Source organism: Miniopterus schreibersii (genome assembly GCF_964146895.1).
Source record: "Miniopterus schreibersii genome assembly, chromosome: 1".
Lineage (NCBI taxonomy): Eukaryota > Metazoa > Chordata > Mammalia > Chiroptera > Miniopteridae > Miniopterus > Miniopterus schreibersii.
The window spans coordinates 13,270,093-13,296,959 of record NC_138101.1 but is presented as its reverse complement, the minus strand read 5'-3'; the positions used below and the strand labels follow the sequence as shown (position 1 = coordinate 13,296,959).

General features: G+C 47.6%; 1 protein-coding gene across 1 annotated transcript; it reads left to right on the top strand.

Moving 5' to 3' along the window:
* Positions 1-421: 421 nt before the first annotated feature.
* Positions 422-26,544, top strand: LGI2 (leucine rich repeat LGI family member 2). Its single transcript, XM_081162069.1, has 8 exons — positions 422-633; positions 2,536-2,607; positions 4,141-4,212; positions 6,037-6,108; positions 11,354-11,425; positions 12,105-12,274; positions 17,622-17,786; positions 24,075-26,544. The coding sequence occupies exons 1-8, from the start codon at positions 437-439 to the stop codon at positions 24,890-24,892; spliced, it is 1,638 nt and encodes a 545-aa protein (XP_081018195.1). The 5' UTR covers positions 422-436; the 3' UTR covers positions 24,893-26,544.
* The last annotated feature ends 323 nt before the right edge of the window (positions 26,545-26,867 follow it).

Here is a 26,867-nt window from a genome sequence, read left to right as displayed (position 1 = left end):
GTCTCCGTCCGAGGCCGGCCCCTCCCCCAGGGTCGCCCAACTTTTTCTCGTCCCGCCGCTCTCGGGGAGGGTCCGGAGGGCTGGCGGCCCCGGGGCGCGGCGGGGGCGGGGCGCGGGCCCCTCTCCCGCGGGGCGGGCACCCGCCCCGCATCCTCCATTGGCCAGAGCGGGCTGCGGGCGCGAGTGCTGATGTCAGGCGGGCGCGAGTGCGGCGGGCGCAGCGGCGGCGGCCGCCCAGCAGCCCGGGCTCGGGTGGGGGGGCGCCGAGTGGGGGTGGCGGCCAGCATGCTGCTCGGCTGCGGCTCGGCCTCCCACACCCGCGGCGCCCTCGTCCTCGGCAGCGGCGGCGGCGGAGCAGCGCGCGGCGCCCGGGTCTGCGGCGGCGCCGGGTCCGAGCGCGCGGCGCGGCGGCGGGGCGCGGGGCGGGGGGCCGGGCATGGCGCTGCGGAGGGACGGCGGCGGGGCGCCGGGGCTGCTGCTGCTGCTGCTGGGCGCCGCGTGCTGGGTGCCGCCGAGCGCGCAGGTGAGGCGGCTGGCGCGCTGCCCCGCCACTTGCAGCTGCACCAAGGAGTCCATCATCTGCGTGGGCTCTTCCTGGGTGCCCAGGGTCGTGCCGGGCGACATCAGCTCCCTGTGAGTGACTGGGACCCCTCCGGCCCCCGCCCGCCCCGCCCTGCGCCCGCGGCCGCCGGGGAGTTGCTTCTGGGGTTGGGACGGCGCCCCCCGACCCCACTCCTCACCCCGTTTCTTTATGTTTGGGTGGGGGCGCGCTGTGGGACGTGGGTGGAGTCTGGGGCCCCGGGGAGGAGGGAGGGAACCGAGACGCAGAGTCTGAGAGGCCCGGCAAGTCCCGGCAACAGTGCTTCTCCAAGTGTGGCCCGCGGGCCACCTGCGTCGGACCCTCCTGGGGGAGCTTGTGCCAATGCAGATTCCCGGGCCCGCGCCCAGTGAAGCAGGGGCTCTGGAGGGGAGCCTTGGAGTCTGCATTGGGCGTCCCCAGGTGATTCTGAGATGCATTAAAGTTTGAGAGGATGTGTGCATGGTTTTGGGGGGGGTGGGGGGGGGTGGTTATGGGCATGTATGTGCAGTGAGCGAGGCTGGAGTGAGTACACCCGGGAAGGGGCGAGGCCTCACTGTCCCGCCTCAGGTCTGGGGCTGTGGTCCGCACCGTGGCCTCACCCCACCCTCTCCACAGTTCAGGTTGGGTAGAACCTGGTAAAGTCATAGGGCCTCTGGAAGTGGGGGCTGTCCCTGGTGGCCTGGAAGAGCGCTGATCCCGTGGGGCACCCAGCCTAGTGGTCAAGTGCGGGAAGTCAGCCTGACTTCTTGCCCTGAGTCCACAAGGGCTTCTCGCCCCCTCTCCACACCAGTATTATATTGGCTGCGTTTTCAGTGCTGGAGGAACGGATGGGAAAAGGCTCCTCATCATTAATCCACCTGCTAAGAGATGCTTTCAACCTGCCCGCACACAGCGACTCCAGCCACGTGACCAGCTCTTGTAATGGCTGTGAGGCTACTGGGCTATTATCTTTACTGTTGGGAAACGTTTCCCGCTGAAATGACTCCCTCCTTCTAGGCCAGGGTGCTGGGGGAAGCCCACTCCATGGCAGAGGCAGGGAATTCCCCGGTGCAGCTGCTATGCTCAGGGTACTTCCTCTTGCACTACACTGGCCTGCCTCCTACCCCTGGCAAGACGCAGAGGCCAGGACCCAGGAGTGAAGGGCTTCCTGTTTGCATTTATAGAAAGTTAGGAGTCTGGCTGGCAGGCGAAGAGGGCCTTTTTGGTTCCTAATATTGCTAAATCGGGGGACGCAGAGGATTCCAGAAATTAGAATTCCCCTTGTTAAATCCTTTAGACCAGCAGCTGCTTAATTTATCTGCATGCTAACTGAGGTAATTCTGAAATCATGTGTTGAGGTCCTGCTGAGGGCAGAAAGGATGGGGGACCTGGTGCAGTAATAGAGCCAAGCTTCCTGCACCCAGGTTGACCGTTAAATCTGGCAGATGGCATTGCCTCCCACTGCACATTCAAGTTCAGGTGTCTCTGAGTTTTCCCCAAGGCTTTCACAAGTGCATTTAATCAGAAGTGCTCTGAGTGTCTTTCAGAGATGGGCTCCCAAGGGGAATGCTTAATCCTACCCTGGAGTTTCGTCGGCCAACATTAACGCTGTGTCTACACAAACAGAATCATGGGCAGAGGTGGAGTAATCATCCATTTGCAGCCAGGGCTTCCTGTAGTAGAGAGGAAGCGGGGGTGGGAATTGATTTAAACTGGTGGAGAGAACGTCTGTGGAAGGAGCTAGACTGATGGTAAAGGTTTCTGTTATTCAGACTAGTTTTCATATTGATCCAGTTCATTGAAACATGAACTTGACTCCTCTGGTTCCTGCCCCGAGAAGCCCCTGGCCAGCTGTTTTAAGGCTCATCCGGGAGCGGAGGCGTTTGAAGTACAGGTGGAGTATAAGGCTGATTGCCCATCCTGCCCAGCACTTCTCAGACTACCCAGGCCTCGTTTTGTTCCTCTTTTGCCTGTAGGAGCCTGGTAAATGGAACGTTCTCCGAGATCAAGGACCGAATGTTTTCCCATCTGCCTTCCTTGCAGCTGCTGTGAGTATAGGAACTTCTCCCTGAAAATGGGGGTCCTGGGGGTATGGTCCTGGGGGGGGGAGTGATCTCTGCATCTTGGATATCAGTTCTTCCTAAAATACTCAAGCTCGTGAGTAAATCATGGCTGGCACTTTGTGGTAACTTGGCCTGTGGTGTTCCCACCAAGCTGGGTCTGACGGCTCGTTGCCCTTTCCTTCTCCTGGCACATGTTCTCCTTAAGGACCTTATGGTGGATCCCAACCCCACATCTGGCAACTGAGAATGTGGTTCTGTTGAATTTTGACCAGAGCTTCACCTAAATGAACTGTTCCCCTCACTTTAAGAGAAAGCCTACAGTTTAAACTCAGCGTTACTCTGGAAATAGCAGTATTTCTAGTTGAGTGAGTGCATAAACTGTTGGGAAGCATACTCTGCATTTACATGCAACATTTTACTTAATCATCCTATTATCCCCACAAGGAGGGTATTTTTATTTCCCCATTTGACAGATGAGAAAATTGAGGCTCAGAGAAGTTAAGTTAGTTGCTCGAAATCACAGCCAGAATTCTGAGCCACATGCGTAACTGCTCTGCATCCCGGCCCCTCTTGGCGAGTCCTATGTTGTGCCCTGTTGCCCAGGTCAGTTCAGGTTTGAAAAGAAATGTCCAGAAAGCAGCTTTCAAAAGTAAATCAATGACAGGCAAAGTCATGAGTACATAGCTCATTCTCTGTATCTGTATTGGTTTCTTAAATTTGAGATGAGATAAAAATTAAGCAAAATAGGAAGAAATGGAACAGAAATCACTACTCATCCCAAGTAAACTTAATATTGATCTTTTTGTTCTTGTTATGCACTGATAACATTAAATTCTGATATTTCTTAGGAATTCTAATTGTATTAAAATATACTTTCCATATGATGGGAATATAGCTTTAGGTATTTTACCTAATAGACTTCAGTGGTAACTATATAAACTATATAAACTTTTACCAAGTAGACTTAGGTGGTGACTCATAAAAGAACTATTGGTGATAAAGAGTCTTCTGAAGGTTTCCTAAACTTTTAAAAATCATTCCTCATGGGAATGTATGATATAGTAGAAAGGTTTAAAAATTTTTTTTGGTCTCAGCTGTGTGACTTTGGTAAAGTCACTAACTTCTGTGGGCTTAGAGTTCTCTAAAAATGGAGCTGGATTAGCTCCTTTTAGATCTGTAATTCCATGACTGCTTGTGCATCACAGAGCATTCCCTGGCTGTTTAGTTGTGCTGGCGTTAGAATGTTTTGAAATAACAGCTCTCAGGTCAGATTTACTGAGACGCACAGGGGAGAAAGGGTAGAGTAAAGGGGATGACCAGAAGACCTGGCCAAAGGGGTTCCACTTGTCATTTTCTATCAGTATCTGTGAGTTGGGTTGTGCATCTAATGGGCAAGTCTTAGGTTGAGAAGAGCCCATATTTGCCCACGGATCAGAACATAGGAGAAGAAACAGAAATAGCTTCACTGTGGGACTCCAGTTTTATATCTCTGCATTGAAACCTGTCCCTTATTTTCAGATTGCTGAATTCTAACTCATTTACGGTCATCCGGGATGATGCTTTTGCTGGACTTTTTCATCTCGAATACCTGTAAGTGCTGTGCTTTGTCTGTTTGCTGAGCATTTGGTATATCAGTAGAATTGCTGTATTGCTTTCTAAGCCGAACAGCATCTCTTGGACAGAACTTAGGGGTGGAGAAAACAAGAAAACCCCATTCTCTTTTCAGCGCTGACCTTTTATAGTTTACTTGTGTATACACATGCTGGGACAGGAGGAGCCTGGGGACAAAGGGGGAAAGGAAACAAAGAAGGCAAGATATTCATTCATTTTCTGCTGACATTTAATTTGTCATGTAGTAAGCACAATTGGAAATTGTGTTGGATATTTTTACTTCTCATAACTAGGCATGGATTTGCTGATCAACCAGAAATGAAGCTGAAGGATTCTGAGGGTTACTTATTTTTAAATAAAGTATCCCTATATGGGAATACAACTTCATGTTTTTAATTCAGCTGCCCTATGTCCTGCTTACAGTGTCTCGTGTTCACTGCTGACGAGGGTCTAATTTTCTTTCTTCTCTTTTCAAAAAAGATTATTTTCCCCTTTTCAGATGTGCAGTTTTTCCCCAGCAATGAGCTTTGCCCTCCCTCTGGTTCCTGCCCTTTCTTGTCTTTTTTCTGCTTCAGTTCTTTCACCCTTGCCTTTTGTAACTTGTAATAATATCAATCCGGCTATCAGATGGGATTTCCTTGGGGGGGGGGGGCTTGAAAGCCTTGTCTCTGCTTTCGTATCTGAGGTGAACAGGTAGATGTTTGGATTCCAAATGCATCCTGCAGCTGAGGAAGCTCTGCTCTGAGTTTATGGCCTCAGGAAGGATGTTTCTGGAATTCTCGCTCCCGAGTGCATATCATATGTGTGTGCTCGTGACGCTGTGATAATATACACTGAACGTGAAAGATGGGGAGCACTGAAGCACTGAGTCCATCTGGGTTCCCTCAGGGCACGTGAACAGGCCACGCAGGGAATGAAGGTGAAGCCACCTGTGTTCTCTTATGAGCAGCTCATCTCACTGTCGAGGGGATCGAGGAGGAGGTGAGCTCCGTTTACACTGAAGTCTATCACCGAATAGACCCCTGGTTTTTAAAAAGCAGGCATCGGGAAGGTCTCAGGGCAGGAATCAAGAACGATTTCACTGACCAACGGCCTCGTGTTGCCCAGCCTCTCCCTTGGACCCTCATCACGGCCCTCTTCCATCTGGAGAAGTGTGACGCCTGAGCCCGGCGGCAGGTCTCTGCGGCCCGAGGGCGTGGGCGCGGTGCAGGTGTTTCTCACTAAGGCGAGGCTGGAGTTCTACTAACCGGGATCCTGTGCTCGAGCCCTAAGATGCCTGGGCGCAGAGGAGGGAGTCTGGCCCACACTCAGTGTCATCCTCCCTCCTGCCTCCCAGTGCCTCTGAGATCTAGAGAGGACCCTGCCCGCCACCGATCTGTTCAGACGTTAGACCGTGTAGGACACGATGAACTCAGAGTTTGCCAGAAGCCAAGCTTAATGGATTTCTCCCTCAGCAAAAACTTTGATAAGGAGACGTGAAATCACGGGCTCCCCTCAAGGGACAAGGTTATAAGGAAGTCGGCACAGGCAGGCGGGAGCGTGAGGCGGCCGCGGCCTGCCGCCTTCCGGCCTGGGAGCTGTGACCGTTCCTGCCGGGCCGAGTGCTTTCTTCTTTTTCCCCCACGATGCTTCTCCCCGTGTTGTCCACCCTGAATTTCAAGACATCCACGCTGCTGCTGCAGAGAGTGCAGACATACACTCATGGCCACGCTTTTAGATTTTATTCCGGAAACATACCAATATCACTTTTGAGAGCTGTCAAGCTGAGAAAACTCGGTTTAATTATCCTGCTGTTCTCCTTAGGTTCATCGAAGGGAACAAAATAGAAACCATTTCAAGAAATGCCTTCCGTGGCCTCCGTGACCTGACCCACCTGTAAGTCCTATGAGAAGTGTTGTCAGTCCTTTAAGGTGTAAAATAAGATTCGCTTCCTGGTGTTTCTCTTTCTCTTGACTGTTTGTCCGTGTAACAGCATCTGAGTGAAACTAATTTCCAGGTTGCCCTAGAGGTTTCTGTATTGTCGATCAGTCACTAGCCCAAGGTAATAAAGACGCGCTGGTCTTGGTCATATTTTCCATCATTCTGGATTGTCGTCATGGACCATGCCTTTCATGTAGGGAGCCCTGCGAGCTGCGAGGGGCCTCTGTGAGTGGTGGAGAGGTGGGAAGGAGGCTGACACGTTTTGTACACCTACTCTGTGCCAGGCACAGGTCTGGGTGCTTAGTGAGCCTTCTTCTCTTACCTTTCACGATGATCTGTGAGTCCCTATTTTACAGATTTTAGGAGCTGAGGCTTACATGACTCCTAGAAGAATGTTGAATGGAGGATCAGAATTAGGACAAAATGGAATAGAGACATTTTCTGTGGTACCTTGAATTTGAATGCAAATAGCTTTTTCTTTTATGTTGGATTAATCGGCAGCTTAAGCTAAGCTCTCTGGGATTTTTAATAGCTTTCTGGAGAAAAAAATTTAAACAAATTGATTTGAATTGGCATATCAGAATGAAGCAAGTGCTCACACTTAGCAAATGTAGAAAACTGGAAAAAATAGGGCCTGTGTTTATGAAAATGTAAAAATCGTCATTGTCTTGGAGCCATTTACTAGCCAGGAACCAGGTCCCATGTGTGTGATAGATATTTGGTATTTGAGGAAGATGACATGTCTCATCTCACAGTCAGCTGTGCGGTAAAAAGAGAAGTGAGGACACTGGAGGGCTTTGAGTGGGGTGTCGGGCAGGAGCGGTCATACCCTCAGCGTGTGTCACCCTGACTGATACAGCATCTGAAGAGATAATAGTTTACATCCAACCCTGATGTAGGCAAAGGTGTCTGTCACCTGGCTCAGCAAGCACTGGATTCTGGAATCCTACCAAGCAGAAGCTCTGCCTGGGTTCAAGCTCACAGAGTAAGGAGAGGAGGGGGCAGAAGCGGGAGGCCCAAACATCTGGCTGAGCACAGCCACCCTGGAGAGCACCCACTCTTGTTGGCATTATTGCTCTAGGTTTACTTTTCTTCCTGTAAAAGCCTTGATTTTTTTTTTTTTTTTTTTCAAATTAAACCTAGATTCTGAATCCTCCCATTCCTGTAGAGGCTAAGACAATGGGCTTGGAGTCACATAGACTTGGGTTCAGATCTCAGGGCCATCACTTGTTACTGTTGCTTAGCTTTGCTGAGCCTGTTTCCTCATACTTAATATGGGGATGATGGTTCTGAGCCCAGAGGATTGCCGCACGTAGTGGTTAATGCTTGCTTGCAGAGCACCCAGCACACCAGCCGGGGAAATGCTCAAGGTATGGTGGCATTGTTATCATTATCAGCGACATCCCTTCCTCCACTCATTAAGCAGTTTCCATTTTCTCCATGGACTGCTGGTAGCCTTGGCAGTTTCGGTGGCCAGACAGGGTCTGCTATGCAGACAGCTGTGGACATCTGGAGAGGAACAGCTATGGCCAGATAAACCCAGTTCCCAGAAGTCAGGAATGAGGGACTTTGTTTTAAGCAAAAACTCTGGGCAGATTGTGAACCTATAGCAAAGTCCATGTGACTGAGTTAGCCTAGATGTCAACTTTCATTTGACCAGTTGGCTATAGTCTCACCTGAAAACAGGTGAGAACATGCAGGTATTGTACATGTATATTTGCATGGCTTTGCGCATGTGTCCCCATGGGTGTATGGACTTCTCTACATGTGTGTACATATGAGTTTGTGTGTGCATGCTTGTGCATCTGCACACAGAACTATGTGTGTATATTAAATGTGCATATGTGTAAGAGGCACCTCCTTCTCTGTGTGCAATGCAGAGGGAATAAAGCAGTCCTCTGCTTGGGTCCAGAGTGCATCGGATACATTAGTACACTCATCCCAGCATGTATTGCCACATGACAGTCAAGCCCCCAAAGGGCCCCGTCTCCCCAGCTCTCCAACCTCATTTCCCTAAATGTCCTCAGAACACTGGCTCTCAGGGGGCTCCCAGGCATACCCAACTCATCCTATTCCTGGGCTTTCCCTCACATCCTTTCTCTTGCCCTGGATGCTGTTTCTTCTGCCTGTGATCTCCTGGAATCTGCTTTTTCTTCAAAGTTCAGGTTAAGTTCTATCTCCCACATGGAGCCATTCTGATCTCCCCTTCATTCCTCTGCAGCCCTCCCGATTGGCTCCACACACCCAGCACTTTACTGTGGGCTAAGGCCATGCTGGTTGGTGCTGTTTCATGGGTAATAGTTTTATCTCCCCAGCAGCACTGAAAGAGCCCCAAGGGGAGGGCCCATCAGGATCTCCCATTAGCTCTGCTCTTCTCCCAGCATCTAGCACAGGGCTCAGCCAGCAGGACATTCTTTCTGATTCACCAGTTGACCAATGGGTTCCTTATTGAGCCAGAATTCTCATATAGACTTCTTCTGGGCAAGTCAGGTGACTTTTAAAGTGGACTCCTCCAGCCCTAGCCAGTTTTGCTCAGTGGTTAGAGCATCAGCCTGCAGACTGAAGGGTCCTGGGTTCAATTTCTGGCCAAGGGCACATACCTTGGTTGCAGGCTCAATCCCTGGCCCAGGTCAGGGTGGGTGCAGGAGGCAACCAATTGATGTCTCTCTCTCACATCGATGTTTCTCTTTCTCTTTCTCTCTCTATCCCTTCCACTCTCTCTGAAAAGCAATGGAAAAAATATCCTTGGGTAAGAATTAAAAAAAAAAAATTAAAGTGGACTCCTCCAGGCTGGAGAAGTATATAGTCATTAAAACATTTAATACATTGTTAAGAATGAACTGATCCTTCCATCTCCCACCCCTTTTTTGTAAACTTCTAAGTAAAGATCGCACATCAGCTCTCTAAAGTTCACTCCTGTGATGAAGGAAATCACTATCTGGAGTTTACTTGTTTAAGTATCTGATTTTTATCTTTTATGAACTTTCCCAGCACCTGCAGGGTCACATTTATATGTAAAGAAACATGGTCAGGTTTCAGAGCCCTGAGGAGCAGTGCCAACCTGTAAGTAAAATCTAGGACAGTTGTTTTCGGCAGGCCCGGAAAGCCCAAGGGACAGGTTGCTGTTAAGTAGTTTTAGAAATGAAGTAAGTGCCATGAATTTGTAGATAAAATGAAGTGGAGAATGAGATGTTATGCGCTGAGTGTGTGTGGGGTGGATGGTCCATCTAAATAATTCAGCTTCTGAAATCCAAATTGAGCATTTGGAATGGTTGCTGAACAGTCTGCTTTTTTGGCCTTGACCATCTGTATATTCTTATCACTTTAATACGATACATTTCAAGTAACTAAAAAAAAAAAAAACTAGCTGAAAAAAAAAAAAAGAACCTTTAATTAGCTAAAAATTTTTGTACTTTACTTTTCAGATCAAGTAACTATCAACCAGAAAAAATAATCCAAACAAATATGTTCTTTTTTCAGAAAGCTATTCTAGAGTATGTTCAGTCTGATTACATATTTGGTCTATTTTCCAACATCTTTAAGAATGTACAGATAAATCACTTAGGAAAGAAAGGTTTAAAAATACATGAAATGGTAGTTTAGTCCATTTGTGGTCATCTAGATGGGAAGGGGTGTCCCCATATTCTGTTAGTATCTTGAAGCAGGAATGGTTGGTTACAACTGGGCTCAAAGCTTTCTACTCAAGCTGAGTCTAAGGAAGAACGCTCATTTCTTTAATTCTTCTCTTTGGGATGGGTCATTATGATGCTATAAAAGGCTAATTTCTTATATATATTTCATATATGTATGTATATATATCCATCTCTACATATTTGGTGATGAATTGCCTACATGTTTCTCATTTATAGTTTTGCTATTTGTACTCATGTGTAAAAGAAAAAAAAAGTAGCCATCAGTTTCTTATCATATCAGAGCACAATGCCTGGGGGAAATCACAGGCTCGATGTACATCATTTCAGCACCCAGCATCTTTCAACATCAGCAGCCCAGCCCTGTGGACATTCATCTTTAGCAGGATGGTGACAGGGCACTGCAAAATCCTGACTCATCCGAGGAAGAGTTGATGGTGCTCATTTGAGTTCGCTTCTGGGAAATGGGGTGGGCTAGGACGTTTTAGAAAGTGCTTCAACACTAAGAGCAAAAATGCAGCATGGTTTCTGGTCAACCTTCATTAGAGAAAATGACACTGATCACCATTATTCATTCCCTGAATGGGGTTCATTGAGGTTTTATATTATTGCCAGGGTTAGAGTTGAGGGTGTTTAGGTAAAAGCATATTTACTAAGTGCTTTCTTAGAGTCACAAGTGATAGAATTTGCTTAAATGGACCACTAGGGAACTTCTTGGCACAAGACTCTACATCTTTTTTATTTTTTATTTTTATCATTGTCATTTTAGTGCATCGTTCGTTCATTCAACAAAGATTTACTGAGCACCTACTGTGTGCCAGGCACTGTTCTATGAGCTGAGGATACAGATGCGGACAAACAGAAATCTTTCCTCATGTTGCTTACATACAGGAAAAATGCATAGTCAATACACAAGTAGATAAATAAAATGTATAGTGAGCCAAGTCATGGTTGTGCAGTGAAGAGCAGAGCAGGGGAGGGAGATGCGTGGAGGTCAGGGAAGGTGGTGAGAGTTGAGGACAGATGCAAGAAGGTGATGGAGTGAGCCGCGGGGTATCTGGGGGAAGAGCATTCTAGGCAGATGGACAGCAAGTGCAGAGATCTTGAGCTGGGACTGGGCTCCTCCTGCCTGAAGAATAACAGAGGCCAGTGCAGCTGGATCTGGGCGATTTAGATGTGGCCCTGTTGGTAGGCGGGAGTGGAGGTAAACTAGACAACAGGGGGTCTTACACACCATCAGAAGGACTTTGGCTTTTATCCTGAGAAGCACGAGTACTCCCTGAGGTTTACAAATGTATACCAAGAGCTTAGTAAATACTTGTTTTAAAAACAAAACACAAGACTTACTAGTACTCCAGCATTTATAATGTTATTTTTGTATAATTAAACTCATCTCTTTATCTCAGTATCGATGACCAAAGCCAGAAATTGAACCACACTGTGCTGAAGACGTTTAGAGCTCTGTTTGAAATCATTACTTTATTTAAGGGACTTCAGAGTAATAGGCCATGAAGATAATAACCACATTAAAATGTTACTTTTTATTCTAGCTCTTTGGCCAATAACCACATAAAAGCACTCCCAAGAGATGTCTTCAGTGATTTAGACTCCCTGATTGAACTGTAAGTGATGAAAATAAAATTGATGTCTGCTTGTCATTGCGCCCCAGTTAATCGTGTCTTTAAATTCTCTCTCCCCCTTTGCTGCATTTCTTTTATGTTGTAGCTAAAAAATCTTTGAGAGTCGTGCCCACTGGGAAGCAGCATAGAGTCTGTATTGGGTTGGATTGTGCCATTTTAAAATATAGGTACTTCGTAGCATTAGACTCTTTCCTGGAGATAGTGTATCCATCTGTTTTACCTTCTAGTGTTTGTCACTTTTTACTGGATATAGCTTAATAAGATCTTAGCGTTTCAACTGTGTTTGTGAAAACCGGCTTCCTGTGACGACCTGTTTTTGTTTGCGTGAACCTGTGTTGGGTGGTGGTCTTCCGTTGTCGCTCCCCTTTGTCCAGTGTGGCCTGGTGACAGTTTTGGGAGCGTTTGGAGAAATGGTGGTATGTTAGCTCTGAAAACTTTCTCTAGGCCGTACAGTTAAAACCATAGGCACCGAAGACTATTAAATAAAGTCAGTGATGAGAAGAAGAAATAGGATGTATTAAATACAAAATTTTTTTTACATTACATTTTTTGGGAGTATTAAGTATATCAAGATGTTAATAATTCTGGAGTCTCATGTTTACTGCCCAGACATTTTAGGCATGCCCGTTTCCCTGTGTCTGTATTTCATTTTAATTTTTAGAGATCTAAGGGGCAATAGGTTTGAATGCGACTGCAAAGCCAAGTGGTTGTATCTGTGGTTGAAGATGACAAACTCCACTGTGTCCGACGTGCTGTGCGTCGGTCCCCCGGAATATCAGGAGAAGAAGCTGAACGACGTCACCAGCTTTGACTACGAATGCACAACCACAGGTACTCAGACCCTCCGTCACCGAAGACGGTTATTTAGGAAAATCCCTTTGTTTTCTTTCAGATTGTCAACAGGGAGTGGAGAAAAGTGGGTGTAAGCATTTTCTGTCAAAAGTATTTTAGGCAAAATTTAAGCTCTAAAAGATATGTATTGATGTGGTAAGGAAAAAATCTCAACAGTTTAGATTTTTGTTAATTTCACTGGCTTTAATTTTGATTTTTTGGTTTTTTTTTTTTTTTTGGTCTTTACAAAATTTAAATTTTTCTAAAGATTTTTTTTAAAAGAGTGAGTTTGACATAAAAAAATTTTCAGATCAGTTTGGGTTGCCACAGAAAGCCAGTGCAGAGAGGCCTAAATTACTGTTCTCTTGATTGAATTATATGAATTTTATTGAAAACTTAAGTAATAAATACCAGACTTTAAAATCTATAAATTGGGTTCATAGTTCCATATAAGAGGAGATAACTAGGGAAATTATAACCATTGGCAGAGTAGAAATGTAAGTTTACAGTTGTCAAAAGAAAAAATTCACATTGAGGGAAAAAAGTTTGATTCCATTTTCTAGGGCCTGCCTCAAGGTCTCAGTTTGTACATGTTTCAGGCTATAAAGATAAAATTAAAATACAAACTGCCCCGACTCTCTACACATCTTGTAGAGAGCAGGTGAGTATCTCCATGTGAAAGCTTAGAGGGAGTTGCCGCAGCTTCTAACGCCAGATTTTAAAGGAGAGAGGATCAGTCCACGGTGTGAAACCTGCTTATCAACTTAGGAAAATAAGCATTTAGGCTGAGATTTGATATCTACAGGGCTTCAAGGCATATCGGTGGGAGCAGCAAGAATGAGAACTCAGAAAATAATTAGTTACAGAGACTCAAAAGACAAAAGAACTTTAAGAACGAAAGATCACATTTAGGCTGGCCCTGCTGCCTAAATGAACAAACACAAAGTAAAAATTATGTCTTTGTAAATAAGGGGCCCTACAAGTCCTGTTCTTTTCTGAGAGCAAACCTGAAATCGTATGGAAATGACCTCGTCTTTCATCACTGAACAGGAGCTTATTTGGCTGTGTCACTGGCAGGTGCCCGTTAGCCAGTGAGGCCACTCGCAGGCTGTTTGCTGTATTGGGGAGCAGTGCAATAAATCAGAGGCCTGGTCAATGACATTTGCTCCAAGAGGTGGCATGCAAAGCCATTGGGTATGAAATTCTAAACCAAAGCTCCTTGGGGCTCCTCTCTACCTCTTCTCCAGTTTTTCTGGAGAGTTCTCTAAACCCCCAGGTAAAGTTAGCAGCTTTTCCATTGTTCTAGTCACGCCTGGCCATGATGTGTGAAAGGTTTGCCAAACTCCGAGATAAATGACATGGGCTGTAGAGGACCTTGGGGAACTGGGAATAACTTACCTGAGACAAGTGATTTCTCACCTTAGAGCCCTGTGGGTGGTTCTGAAAATGACCCAGGCTCTGAGAATTGTCCTGGGCATGGAGGGGGCTTGGAACCCAGGTAGCCAGGTCCTGAAATTTGTCTTAAACCCAGAATCCATGGGGCAGTGTGAGCCCCTCACACATTTTAGGGCGTTCTCTCTCTTACATATGTCTTTTCGAAAAAGCTTCCTGTTAAAATTTAGAAAGTCAGCACTCCCTGGTAACAAGGAGAAGATGATTCTGTCTTTGTTATTGTTTTATCCCTTTAAGACTCATGAGCAAATTGACTCTTGCTCCCAGTTTCTTCTATCATGAAAAAAATGGCACAGCCAAGTTGTGACCTATCCCCAAATACTGTCCCTGCCTCATAAGAATATAGGTCAATAGAATGTAGTTTTTTGGGTTCCCATCTCCTGCTCAGAGCGAGCATCGTCCTCTGGCGTTTCATTAAAGGCTGGGGTGGGAATCTGTGAGGAAGAGGGAAAGCCCATTCCCAGAGACAGGGCACTGCTATCACATCCTCAGCAAAGATTTCGGAAGAAGCACCTTTTCTTAGTGCATTATTCCCCTCTTAGCTCAGATTTTCAGGAAAAGGGTAAGTTTTTCCGGTGGAAGAGGGGAGGTAGACACTGCTTTTCCAGGGACAGGAAGGTCCTGTTACCATCCTGTTCTGGGCACAGGGGTGTAATTAACACCACGGAGCAGCGCCTGGACTGTTTTAGCTCTCTAGATTCATCAGTCCTTCCAGAACCCTCCACCTCAAGTCTATTTTTAACCACCTCGGAAATCCCTGTTACCTGCTCATGATTCCCTGTGTTAGGTGGATAATTCACTGAATTCCTTAGAGGGAGTGAATTCTGCATCCTAATGGTCCTGTTAGCCTCCCTATTTCGGGGCTGATGAAAATGCAGAGAGAAATAATGCATTAATGTGCAGTTTCTCTCCCAATAGGCTAGGCATCATGTATAATTTATTTTCTGCAAGTGCTATAAATAGCTGTGTAAAAATCTGTTGATTCCAGTGGGAGCCGTGCGGAATTGGAAGAGTCCCACTGACATCATGAACCGAATCCAGTGTGAGCGGACATGGCAGGCTTCTGCAGGGATACCAGTAATACTTGCACACTAGTAAATTGGTGTCAGATCAGTCTGCGCATTCTCTGAGAGCTTTCCATATGAATGTGCGTTTGTCATTTGTGAAAGATAAATTAAGATGAGATGGAAGAAGATACTTAAATTTGAGCTCCCTCCCCCCAGGCACGTACGCAAGTACATAGGCATCGATCATTTTCTAAATATGGTTTTATTGATTTCAGAGAGAGAGGAAAGGAGATGGAGAGAGAGAGAAACATCAGTATGAGAGTCATTGATCGGCTGCCTCCCGCACGCCCCCGACTGGGGATTGAGCCCGCAACCCCGGCATGTGCCCAGACCGGGAATTGAACCTCCATCTCCTGGATCCTAGGTCCACGCTCAACCACTGGGCCACACCAGCCGGGCTGCATGGATCATTTTCTTCCACCAGCTCCTTCCTCTTTTTCTTCTCTGCCTCCTTGTTTTATGGGGTGGGGCCCCTGGGCCACTTCTTGCTGTTGGGGTACAGAGGCAGCCTGCTCTTTGCTTCTCCCTCTTCTCCCTACACCTGCAAGCATCATTTGTTCAGCCCCATCTCCCCCCCACCACACTTTTCAGAATGAGCCAGCCCTTCCACACTCATTAAGCCGGCAGCATTTATTAAGCACCTACTGTACATGGGGAGGGACACCTCTGAAAGTTAGCATGCATTGAGCAGTTCTAAGTGAGTATGAATCACCATATACAATGAGGAAACTGAGCAGAGACGTTTAGTAACTTCCCCAAGGACACTCAGCAGGAAGGTGGAGTCTCAGCTCTGGTATCTTACCTCAGATGCCTTTAAAATGGACAGTCCCCCAAGAGACAACTCAGTGGTGGCTAGGACAGAGGAGGAGGACTGTCCTTTCTTGGGCCTTAATTTTATATTTATTAAGCAGCTACTATGTGCTAAGCCCTAGGGCAGGCATTTCCACCAACATTACCCAATGTTTCCCTCTGCCATTAAGCTTGGGAGGTAAATGTCATTGTCCCCATATTGTAGATAGGTAAACTGGGGTCTTGTGAGGGGAAGTGTGCACCCAGGGTCTCCAGCGCAGGCAGTGGTTTCAAGTGGTCTGACTCCAGGCACAGTGCTCTTCCCAGTACCTCACATTGCCCTCACTCAGCCCTGCCCCTCTTTCCTGCCCCTGACTGCCACCTCCCCTTCCCGTTATCACACTTCCCACTCCAACACTTGCTCAGCTGTTCCATCTCCTTTCCTGCCTCCATTCCTTCAGCACTGTTTCTCTTTGCTCACTACCAAGTGGCCTGTCCCTTTATTGCATTTCTTGTGTAACAGCTTCATGAGGCTTCCAAGTCAGGGTTATTTCTGAGTGGCTGCCATGGGCTCATGCCACGGGGGGCTCTGAGAAGTGTGAGACCTAGGTCTGACCGTAGGAAGCACTTTGTTCAGGAGACACACCATGCTGTGTGTCCATGGCCAGACGTGCACCCTCTCTGGGCTTCTGGCTCTGTAAAATGACTCAAGGCTCTAAGATTGCTCCCATTCTCCAAACTGACTCCCCTGTCGCTGTGTTGAAGATTCAGCCATGGATAACAAGATGCAGACAACAGTGCCTGATTGTGTGTCCAGTGGAGTAGGAGGAGTCCCGTGGGTTGGACCAGTCAGGGAAGGCTTTGCAGAGGAGGTGGGGCTTAAGTGGCACCCATATGACCGTGTGGGGAGTAGATGGGCAAAGCCAGGATTTTCTCATAGGAGTGACTTTCCTTAGCCAGGCGTCCACCATCATTTCACCCTGGGTGCATTTAAGCTGCCAGGAAGCAGGGCTCTCTGGCCAAAGAAACACCTTTCCTTAAACTTCATTAGTGTCTTTTTCCCCCTTTCTTTGTTGGTTCTCCAGCTACCACAGACACTAACTATCCCAGCATCCGAGGGCATCCTCACCCTGTTTCTTGATAAAATTGTGCATTTCCTACTGAGATTTAATACAGTGAGTCAGTTGTAGCTCAGGGGAGCCGTGTAGACGAGGAGTGTTAATCTCCCACTAAATGTAAGAGTCAAGCACATGCTCAAATTGGACAGGTTCTCTGTTGCTTGAAAATGCAATAGAGCTATAAGTGCTTGCTGAGCTGCAGGAGTCCAGCCCCCAGGCACAGCCGTTGCTCACTGCGCCATGTCCGGGAACTGGTGAATGTGCTTAACTTCCCCATAAGAGGCCTTTATAAACCTCTGAGACCGCATCGAAGGTTTGGTTTGGTTTCCAAACACGGAGTGTGCCGTTTGGGAGCTGACTTTCCATTGAGAACCTGCCGTGCAGCTTTCCCGCCAGGGTGATGCAGGCCTGGGGATGTGCTACCGGGCGGATAAAAGGAGCCCACTGTCAGGCAAGCTTGCGAACCACCACAGCAAGCAGAACCGAACGGGTTTCTGTACTCCCCGGGCTCTCCTGAGGGCTGGAAATACAGCTTTTCCCGAATGAGGTTCCCCCCGCTGGCCTTGTTCACGGAGGAGTTTCCACGGTGGAGTCAGGAGCGCTGCTCTGTGGCACCCTTTCTGCTTGCTTTTTGAAAGCCAGGTCTCACCAAATGTGTTTAAGACATTGAGATCCATTAGCCAAACCCGTGAGATGTTTATCTCGAAGCCATATTAGAAGCTGTGCATTCAGCCTGATAACCCTGTGCACGCCAGAACCTCCTGGAATCCCCCGGAGTCATACGCGCTCTGATGTTTGCGTTGCTTCTCTCCTGCCCTCCCCCCTCCTCTTTGTGGAGCTGATGGGAAGAAGGAAAGACGGGCTGGCTGATGATTCCCACAGGAGATCTCACAGGGCTTTCTCTTTAAACACCATCCCCAGATTTTGTGGTTCATCAGACACTGCCCTACCAGTCGGTTTCTGTGGATACGTTCAACTCCAAGAATGACGTGTATGTGGCCATCGCTCAGCCCAGCATGGAGAACTGCATGGTGCTGGAGTGGGACCACATCGAAATGAATTTCCGGAGCTATGACAACATTACAGGTGTGTTGTATTGGCCTCATTTCAGTGAGAGAAGCAGCGTCCTCTGCTGCACCAAGGGGCCGCTTGGCTCTCTCACTCAGTTAGGTGTGGGGGACACACTGTGGCCCGCCCCCGTCTCCTTGATTCTTTCACGATATGGTCCATTGTTGGTGAGAACAGAAGCCTCAGGTGGTGAGCCTGTTTATTGTTGGTGATCCCCTTGAAAAGGGAGGGGGTGATGGGTTGCATGTGGTGGGAGGCATTTTCCTGGAGTGGTGAGAGGCCACCTCAAGAACCTCTTGATCTTGAGTAGTTACTGCAGCCAAGACTGCACTAGCGTAGCTGCTAAATGACTCCTTTGACTTTTGTTAAGTGGATTGTTAAATAATATGCTAATGAACACACGCACACACATATATGCATGCACGGACACACATGCACACACATGTACAGATACACATGCAGGCACACATGTCTGCATGTACATGTGATCATGCACACATGCACGTAAACACACGTACCCCCTCTAGCTGTTCTTCCTGCCCCCTTGCCAGGTCCCGGTGATCACTGCTTCCCTTTAATAAGTACAAACAAAATAAGGATGCACGGCTCTTTAAATCCAGGCCTCTGGGACAAGACTTAATTAATGCTTCATTCAGTGCTGGCAGGGGATCCCAGTGTCTTAGTGCTACTAAAAATGGATGGTCTATTTGCTTTTTAAATAAGTGGATAAAGTTAAAAAAATAATCTTTCAGACTTCTCATTTATCAAGTGCAACCTGATAGTAATACTAACTTTATAAGCAGCACCACAATGGCCCAGCGGTTACCCCGCAGGAGAATTTCCTTTAGCGGTTTCCGATTGGGAGTTAGAGCAGCATTTTGCTGTAGCAATGAGAAACGTATCTGGGTAGAATTGCCGGATGGGGAGGTTCCTAGGAATCTCTCCGGCACCAAGTAGCTTCCCAGCAGGTGCAGGGATGGAGAGAGGCAGGGAAAGTGTCGTAATGAGCCTCATCTAGCAGCCCTGAGAGGTCTGTGAGATGCACATGCAGATGCCACCAAGAGGCCATTTCAGATGAGCTGCGTTGCTGTTGGGCCATCTGGCCACCTGGTGCTGAGCTCACATTCCTGAGAGCAGCCTGGCTCGTCTAAGTGCACGTTCAGCACAGAGCAGCACAGGTGAACCTGTCAGGGAAGCCGAGGCCTTCGGACCCCAAACCCAGTCCACAGTAAAGGCAAAGGGAGGCGAGAGAGGGACTCGCTGCCCACATGTCTTTGCTTCCCTCTCTTTCCTGACTTGGAAGATAGGTGAAGGGTGAATGAGCCGGCCCCTCTGCCTTCTCCCCATGATAGGAGGTGGGAGCAGAGTGAAGCTTGGCTCTAGTGCTGGGAGTTCCAATGTCAGTGCTTGTTGCCAGTGCTGGTTGTGGGCCTGCGAGGTGCCAGGTGCTGGTTTGTCTCATTGGAAACTCACAGCAGCTGCTGGGGCTATTACTGTGGGTTGCATGCCCTTAGGTAGAGAACAAAAGCCCTCAGTTCAAGGGGGAGCTGGCATCAAGACTACAAAGAGCTCAGGTTCTACTCCTGACCCTGCCATGTGCTAGGAAGTCATGGTGGCCCCTGAGGCTCAGTTTCCTCATCTGCAAAATGGGCAGATGTACCACATGTGGATGCTGTGAGGATTCGATGAGTGCCAGGCACAGTGCAGGCAGTTCTTTATGCCGGCTTCCTTTTCACACCCTTACAGATGAGGCTCAGGCACCCTGAGTCACTCCACTGTGACTTCTGAGGCAGAGCTCAGTGCCTGTCACTGTTGCATCCCATCCCTTCCTTCTCCCAGGTTGACCTTGGTAGGAAGGGATGGCACTGCCCTCCACCTACAGCTAGTGGCATGCCTGAGTTCAAGTCATTCATTCATTCACTCACAGAGATTTCTTGAGCACTTACTCTGAGCCAGATACAATCTTGGTGCTGGGGCCATAGCAATAAATAAACCAGATGAAAACCTGTACCTTCAAGGAGTTTACATTCTAACAGGAGAGAGAGACAATAAAAAAGACAAATATTTGTAACACATATAACACTTAGATAGCAGCATGCTAAGAAGTGAAACAAAGGTGGGGAAGGGAGCTTTGGAGTGCTGAATATGGGATGATTGAAATTTTAGGTAGTGTCTGGAAAAGGCCTCATTAAGAAGGTGTTATTTGAGGTAGACCTGTTGGACATGAGGGCTTGATTCACATGGAGAGCTTGGGGAAGAGCATTTCAGACAGAGGGAACAGCAAGTGCAAAGGTCCAGAGGCAGGAGGGTATCTTCCCTGTTTGGGTAATTCAGGGGGCCAGTTTGGCATGAACAAAATGATCCACGGGAGAGTTGCAGGAGACAAAGTCAGAGAGGTATGACGGGCTGATTACGGGGCCTTGCAGGCCCCACAAAGGCCTTGGGCATTTACCCCGAGAGCTCTGCAGATCCTTGCAGGTTTGGTGCAGAGGTGGGAGGGCTGAACAGGAAGAGGCTGGTGCCCAGCACAGAGTGCTGGGTTGTGTCCAGCTGGGTTGAGTAGCCTGTGGGAGGAGGAACAGAGATGGAAAGAGAGTGAGGAGTTGAGAGGCTGTTGCAAGAATTTCAGGTAGGCACCAATGGCCTAGACCCAGTGGAGGCCACCTAGGTGGTGGTTAGGAAGTGGTCAGTGAGATCAGAGTGGGTGTGGTCATGGCCAGAGCCAGGGCTGGACCTTGCTAGTTCCCTGAGGTTCCTCAGCCCCTCATTCTCAAAGTCTGAATCTTCTGAGAGGTGGGCAGCCAGGCATGAAGCCCACTGGGGTTCTCTTCATAGCCAAGCCCAAGAAATGACTCCCAACAGTGGTAGTTAAGTTTACAAGCTCCAACATTATACTGGTGTTTGATAAAGTGGCTCTAGATCTTTCTACCTGATGACCTGGGCCAAGTTAGTTAACTTCCATGATCTTCTTTCATTTGTAAAATGGGAATTTCATGAATTCCCATTCCATCTGTAAAATGGGGCCATTGTAGTATTGGGCCCATGGGAATTGAATGGGGGTGATGTGTATAACACTTAACACAGAGCCTGGGTAAATTCTCAGTGAATGTTGGGTTATTGGTTGGAGGGAAAAATGGGTATTGGATTACCATTCCTCCTACCACCACTAGGGGAAGCTACCTGCTTCAGATTGTTTACACTTTTTCACAAAAGCACACAGATGTATATACCAGAGTCCCAAAATACCTGCCTATTGTGTATTGCCCGTTTTATGTCACTTATTGATTTCTGATCACATCTTACAATTCAACCACCTCACTTGCTTATATTTCTCCCTTCACCTGGGTCTCCAGGCTCAAATGCAGCCTCCTACAGGAAGCATTCCTTGATGACCTGAATGGAATGAAGTATCTTTCTTCTCTACCCCTTTAGTACATGAATTTCCATTAAACACAAATCACATTCATTGTCACAATTTTTCACTCAAAGGAAGGCAACTAACATTTATGTACTCAGTGATTTATGAGCCTTTTCTCTTGTAAACCACATAACTTCATAACACGTACTGCTGTGCTGTCTCCATTTTACAGTGACGAAAAACGGGTAGGCCTCCTTTCCCCATAGACCCTAACTCTTTGACTTCGATGAAAACCTCTCCACAGCATTTATAAGCATAGGGAATGGCAGGGACCAGCAGGGAAGGGCCTGGGGGAGGCAGGGGAAGGGGGTGTTTGCCGAAGTAGGTGGACTACTTAGTGCAGAAAGGGGTGCGGCCAGCTGGACTCTAACCTGCCTGAAGGAAGCCCTGCAGCACCGGTGCGCTGGGCAGACGGCAGATGGATAAGCAAGGGGACAGCCACAGAACCACTTGTCTTGAAGAAACTGAGGAATGCGTGGGCTAGTCTCCCATCACGGGGCACGCATGCCTCATTTGTCATCTTGTTTGATCACAGGGTGATCCCGGAGTCGGCGAGGGCTGGGCAGGATTTTCTCGATCCATGCCTGGTAGGACTGGAGCTCCGACGAGGGGAAGGGGCACCTTCTTCCTCCCTTGGGACCCCAGTGGGCATGATGCAGAAGGGACAACTCCAGCTCTCCATCTTCTTCTAGCGGGAGAGGGCAACCCATGGTCATGTTCACCCCAAGGTTTTACTCCTCATATTTCTTTCCTACATCTCTTCTCTGTTTTCCTGGGTTTGTTTGTTTACCTTTTGATTATATACAAAGCATGGTCCAGTCTCTAATCTCCCTTTCCTACGTTAAGCTACACACACACACACACACACACACACACACATGCACAATGATCTCTGTTGCTACTGACAATTCCGTGGGCTAAAGTGTTCACCTGGACAGAGGCATCATGGAGCATTTCTGAAGAATGAGTTCTTTCCGTCTCACATGCCCCGCGGCTGAGACGGCCAGGCCTGGGGGATGCTCTGGGCAGCAGGGCCGCCACGCCAGGCGGTTCAGGAGGGAGACCAGAAGCATGCACGCTCGAGTCGTGCTGGCAGGGTGGGAGTTCGTGCAGCTTTCGAGGAGCAGTGTGGTAGTTGAAAGCCAGAAGCCTTGAAAATGTACGCAGTGTTTGACTCAGCAAACATGTAAGAACACTGCCAGATGGTTTTCCAAAAACGAGTTCTCTACAAGGAACCATGTTACTTACAATAATGAAAAGCTAGAAATAAGTGCAGTGTCCAACAATAGGGGATTAGTTAAACAAACTATGGTGCATTCATGCAGTGGAATCTGTGTACTATTTAAAAATCTAGTTATAGAAGATAAAATAACATGGGGAAATGTTCACAATATAGTGGTCAAGTGAAAAAACATAGGTTATAAGAAGCCTATGTATATATACTACAAATTCAAATTTATTTTTTTAAAATGTGTTTGACTATGAGCATAGATTGATGATTAAAGAAATATATCAAGATATTAAGTATTGTTTCAGCATTTGCAATACAAGTGATTTTGATTTTCTTCTTTGTGCTTTTTGGTATGTTGTTGGTGGAGGGTAGACTGGAGCCAGACTACCTAGGCTTCCTTTGGCTCTGGAAATCAGAAGAGGCCAAATGTCTTCAAGAGCCCTTATTAAAATTTGTTTCTCCTGCTCATGAGACCTCACTCCTCCCCTTTAATACCCGCCCCCCATCCAAGAGAAGAATCCCATTTACTTGCCTCATTCTGCCCTATGAAGTTGGGAAGTGCTTTTTTTTTTTTTTTTTTTTAATATATCTTTATTGATTTCAGAGAGAGGAAGGGAGAGGGTGAGAGAGAGAGAAACATCAATGATGAGAGTGTCATTGATTGGCTGCCTCCTGCAGGCCCCCGACTGGGGATCGAGCGCATAATCTGGGCATGTGCCCTGACCGGGAATCAAACTGTGATCTCCTGGATCCTAGGTCGATGCTCAGCTGCTGAGCCCCGCCCGGCTGGGCATTGCTTTTTGAATAGCATGAAGATAATGCATTTGGTGTGTTAGTGAATTTCCTGACTTGTACACCTGCCTCTAAATTCTCGGGGACCCAGGTGACCAGCATTTACATATTTCTATGGAGCCACCATTTATAAAAAGGGTTAAAAAATTTTTTTTAATTATGGGAAAATAGACATAGCATAAAATTTACCATCTTAATAATTTTTAAGTGTACTGTTGTGTTAAGTATGTTCACATTACTGTACAACCAAACTCCAGAACCCTTTTCATCTTGAAAAACTGAAAATCTATACCCATTTAACAACAACTCCCCATTTTCCCCCTCCTCCCAGACCCAGGCAGCTACCCTTTACTTTATGTCTCTATGAATCCGACTACTCCAGGCACCTCATATAAGTGGATTTATACAGTATTTGTTTATTTGGGAACTGGCTTATTTCACTTGGCTAATGTCCTCAGCATTCATCTGTGTTGTATCATGTATCAGCACTTCTTTCCTTTTTAAGGCTGAATAATATTCCGTTGTATGGATAGGCCGCATTTGTTTATCCAGTCATCCATCAGTGGACACTTGGGTTGCTTCCACCTCTTAGCTATTGCGAATAGCACTGCTATGGACATGGGTGTACACAGATCTCTTCAAGACCCTGCTTTGAATTCTTTTGGCTAAGGATCTAGAGGTGCAATTTCTGGATCATATGGTAATCCCACATTTAATTTTTCAATGGTTTAATTCTTCAGTGGTTTCCATAGGCGCTGCGCCATTATACATTGCCCACCAGCAGTTCCTGGGGTCCCGGCGTCACTGTGGAGGAGCATCCTAACCGTGGCTGCCCTAATGCTCTCTCCTTTCTTCCGGAGCATAGGTCAGTCCATCGTGGGCTGCAAGGCCATCCTCATCGACGACCAGGTCTTCGTGGTGGTGGCCCAGCTCTTTGGCGGCTCTCACATTTACAAATACGACGAGAGCTGGACCAAGTTTGTGAAATTCCAAGACATCGAGGTCTCTCGCATTTCCAAGCCCAACGACATTGAGCTGTTTCAGATCGAGGACGAGACGTTCTTCGTCATCGCGGACAGCTCGAAAGCCGGCCTGTCCACGGTGTACAAGTGGAACAGCAAGGGCTTCTACTCGTACCAGTCTCTGCACGAGTGGTTCAGGGACACGGATGCCGAGTTTGTCGACATAGATGGCAAGTCGCACCTGATCCTGTCCAGCCGCTCGCAGGTCCCCATCATCCTGCAGTGGAATAAGAGCTCTAAGAAGTTCGTCCCCCACGGCGACATCCCCAACATGGAAGACGTGCTGGCCGTGAAGAGCTTCCGAATGCAGAACGCCCTCTACCTGTCGCTCACCCGCTTCATCGGGGACTCCCGGGTCATGAGGTGGAACAGTAAGCAGTTCGTGGAGGTGCAGGCTCTCCCGTCCCGGGGGGCCATGACCCTGCAGCCCTTCTCTTTTAAGGAGAACCACTACCTGGCCCTGGGGAGCGACTACACGTTCTCGCAGATCTACCAGTGGGATAAAGAGAAGCAGCTGTTCAAGAAGTTTAAGGAGATCTACGTGCAGGCCCCGCGCTCCTTCACCGCCGTCTCCACGGACAGGAGAGATTTCTTTTTTGCGTCCAGTTTCAAAGGGAAAACGAAGATTTTTGAGCACATAGTCGTTGACTTAAGCCTGTGAAGGTGTGCTAGGTGAATGTACAAGACACGCAGCACTGGCTCGCACGCGAGAGGACCGAGAAAATACATTTCAAAAGAAGCCAGGTGCAGAGGCCTGACGTTAAAACGGCCTTGGGGAAACGTTAGACGGTTTCGAACTTTTAGAACTCACATTTTAATCAGGGATTGCACTTATTGGCTAACTGCATGACATGTCCATCTTCCCATTTCAAATGACGTCGTAAAGCCTGTAATTCCTGACAAAGAGGACAGTAGTGACTTACCATCTAGAAAGCAATGCGCTTTTTTTTTTTTTTTTTAATGAAGGAGAAAATCAGATAAGATGGGGCAGCTCTTATAATGAAATTTTTTAAAAGACCAAACAAACTATGGGCCCTTATCCCATTTTAGCAATCTTTCTGGTAAGGACTCTTAAAGCCAAGGTCAGCTGAAAAGATTTGCTGATGGTAAGTTGAAAAATCGGGTAACACTCAGCATTGCTATTTTGAGCCATCCCAGTTTCCTGACCCCCCCTCACTGGCAGAACCCTGGCTATTCCATTGGCTCATATGGATGCTTGTCATGAGCGTGTCAGCCAAATAATGTTTGACACACTGCTTCCTCTGCTACAAAGAAAATATTCTGCTGACACATGTCTAGGCCCAGCAATGGGCTGTGGGCCCAGGAGGGAGACAAAGGAGTTTCTCTTCTTCTGATGGTTCAGAGCTGACCCTCGTGGCGGCCGGAGCAGCGATGCCTGTTGGATGCCCTTCTGTGACTCATCCACTTCTCTGAACCCATCCTTGGAGCGTGCGGGTCACCAGCAGACAGCCCAAAGACCGAATGGTGCTTTTTACTCTGTCCTTTCGAGCAATAGAACAGGTGTCACCATCTGATGAGAATTTCTGCAGTAAGTCTGGAGCCAAGGAGGACTTGACACACACCTCGATGCACTTTGAAACCTGGAGATGGCCCTTGGGTTGATGCATGCCTTTGCCCTCTGGGCGACTTAATATTTCAAGTAATTGAATAGCAACCTACCTACCTGCCCACTGCCTACCTCCCTGCTCATGTAACAGCCTGCTTTGTTGATTTGCTGATATTGCCGCTGCCAGCGTAGCGCTTTCAAAGGCGCTGTAGCACCAAACTGTAGAAGCCGGGGTTCTCAGGACCGCGCACTCCTCCCTCTCCCTGTTCCTTGCTCCCTCGGGCCATGTGCTGCAAGGGGTCTCATCCTGCACAGGATGTGGGGGGGACCACTGACCAGTAGGGACCAGCTTTGGAGCCAGACACTCTGAATCCCTCGGACCGGGTCTGCACTGAGGGGCCCAGATGGCCTGTTCCAAATGGGCCTCTCTGGTGTGGACCATCAGGAAGAGCGTGGGGGTGGGAGGATTTGGTTTTGTCGAAGGTCCAGGTGGATGCTCTGCCTGGTTAGCTGGTTTTCTTCAGAGAGTATGGAATGAATGCTTTGAGGAGTGGCTCTCAAAGAGGAATCCCACAACCTCTCTTCTAGCCATGAACGTAGCATAATCATTGTACTGTATTATTTTTTTTTAATGATTTTTGTTTGCCAAGTCTTGAGTAGGTAGATGTTTTGCCACAAATATGAATGTGTTTGTTGTTTCTAGACTTTAAGCAACGCGGATCGAGGCAATAAATAGCACTTAGAGAACAACGCGTTGATGTCACAGCAGCTCTCTTGGGTACATTCTGGGACAGGCTGAGGGCTTCCAGCCTAGGACACCAGGGACTTCAGTGAACTAGCTGGTCCACAGTGGTGGTGGTGTTACTTAAGACGTCCTACTAAGCACCAAGTGAACCGGGGGAAAGTGGTGTTTTCATTTTTTAAGCACAGATGGCTTTCTCACCCATGTTTGTTTGCCTTCCTGGTTATTTGAGCTGATTGAAATGCCCAGATCCCTGCATTGGAGGCTGAAAGTGGGACAGCTTCACCATTCCTCGGGCTGTCAAGATGGGCAAACTATTCTTTCTGG

Excerpts from the sequence above, each read along its gene's own strand:
- LGI2 (XM_081162069.1), top strand. The coding sequence starts at position 437 with ATGGCGCTGCGGAGGGACGGCGGCGGGGCGCCGGGGCTGCTGCTGCTG. Across the intron at positions 6,109-11,353 it reads CTCCGTGACCTGACCCACCT|CTCTTTGGCCAATAACCACA; the intron begins GTAAGTCCTATG and ends TTTTTATTCTAG. Across the intron at positions 11,426-12,104 it reads TTAGACTCCCTGATTGAACT|AGATCTAAGGGGCAATAGGT; the intron begins GTAAGTGATGAA and ends TTTAATTTTTAG.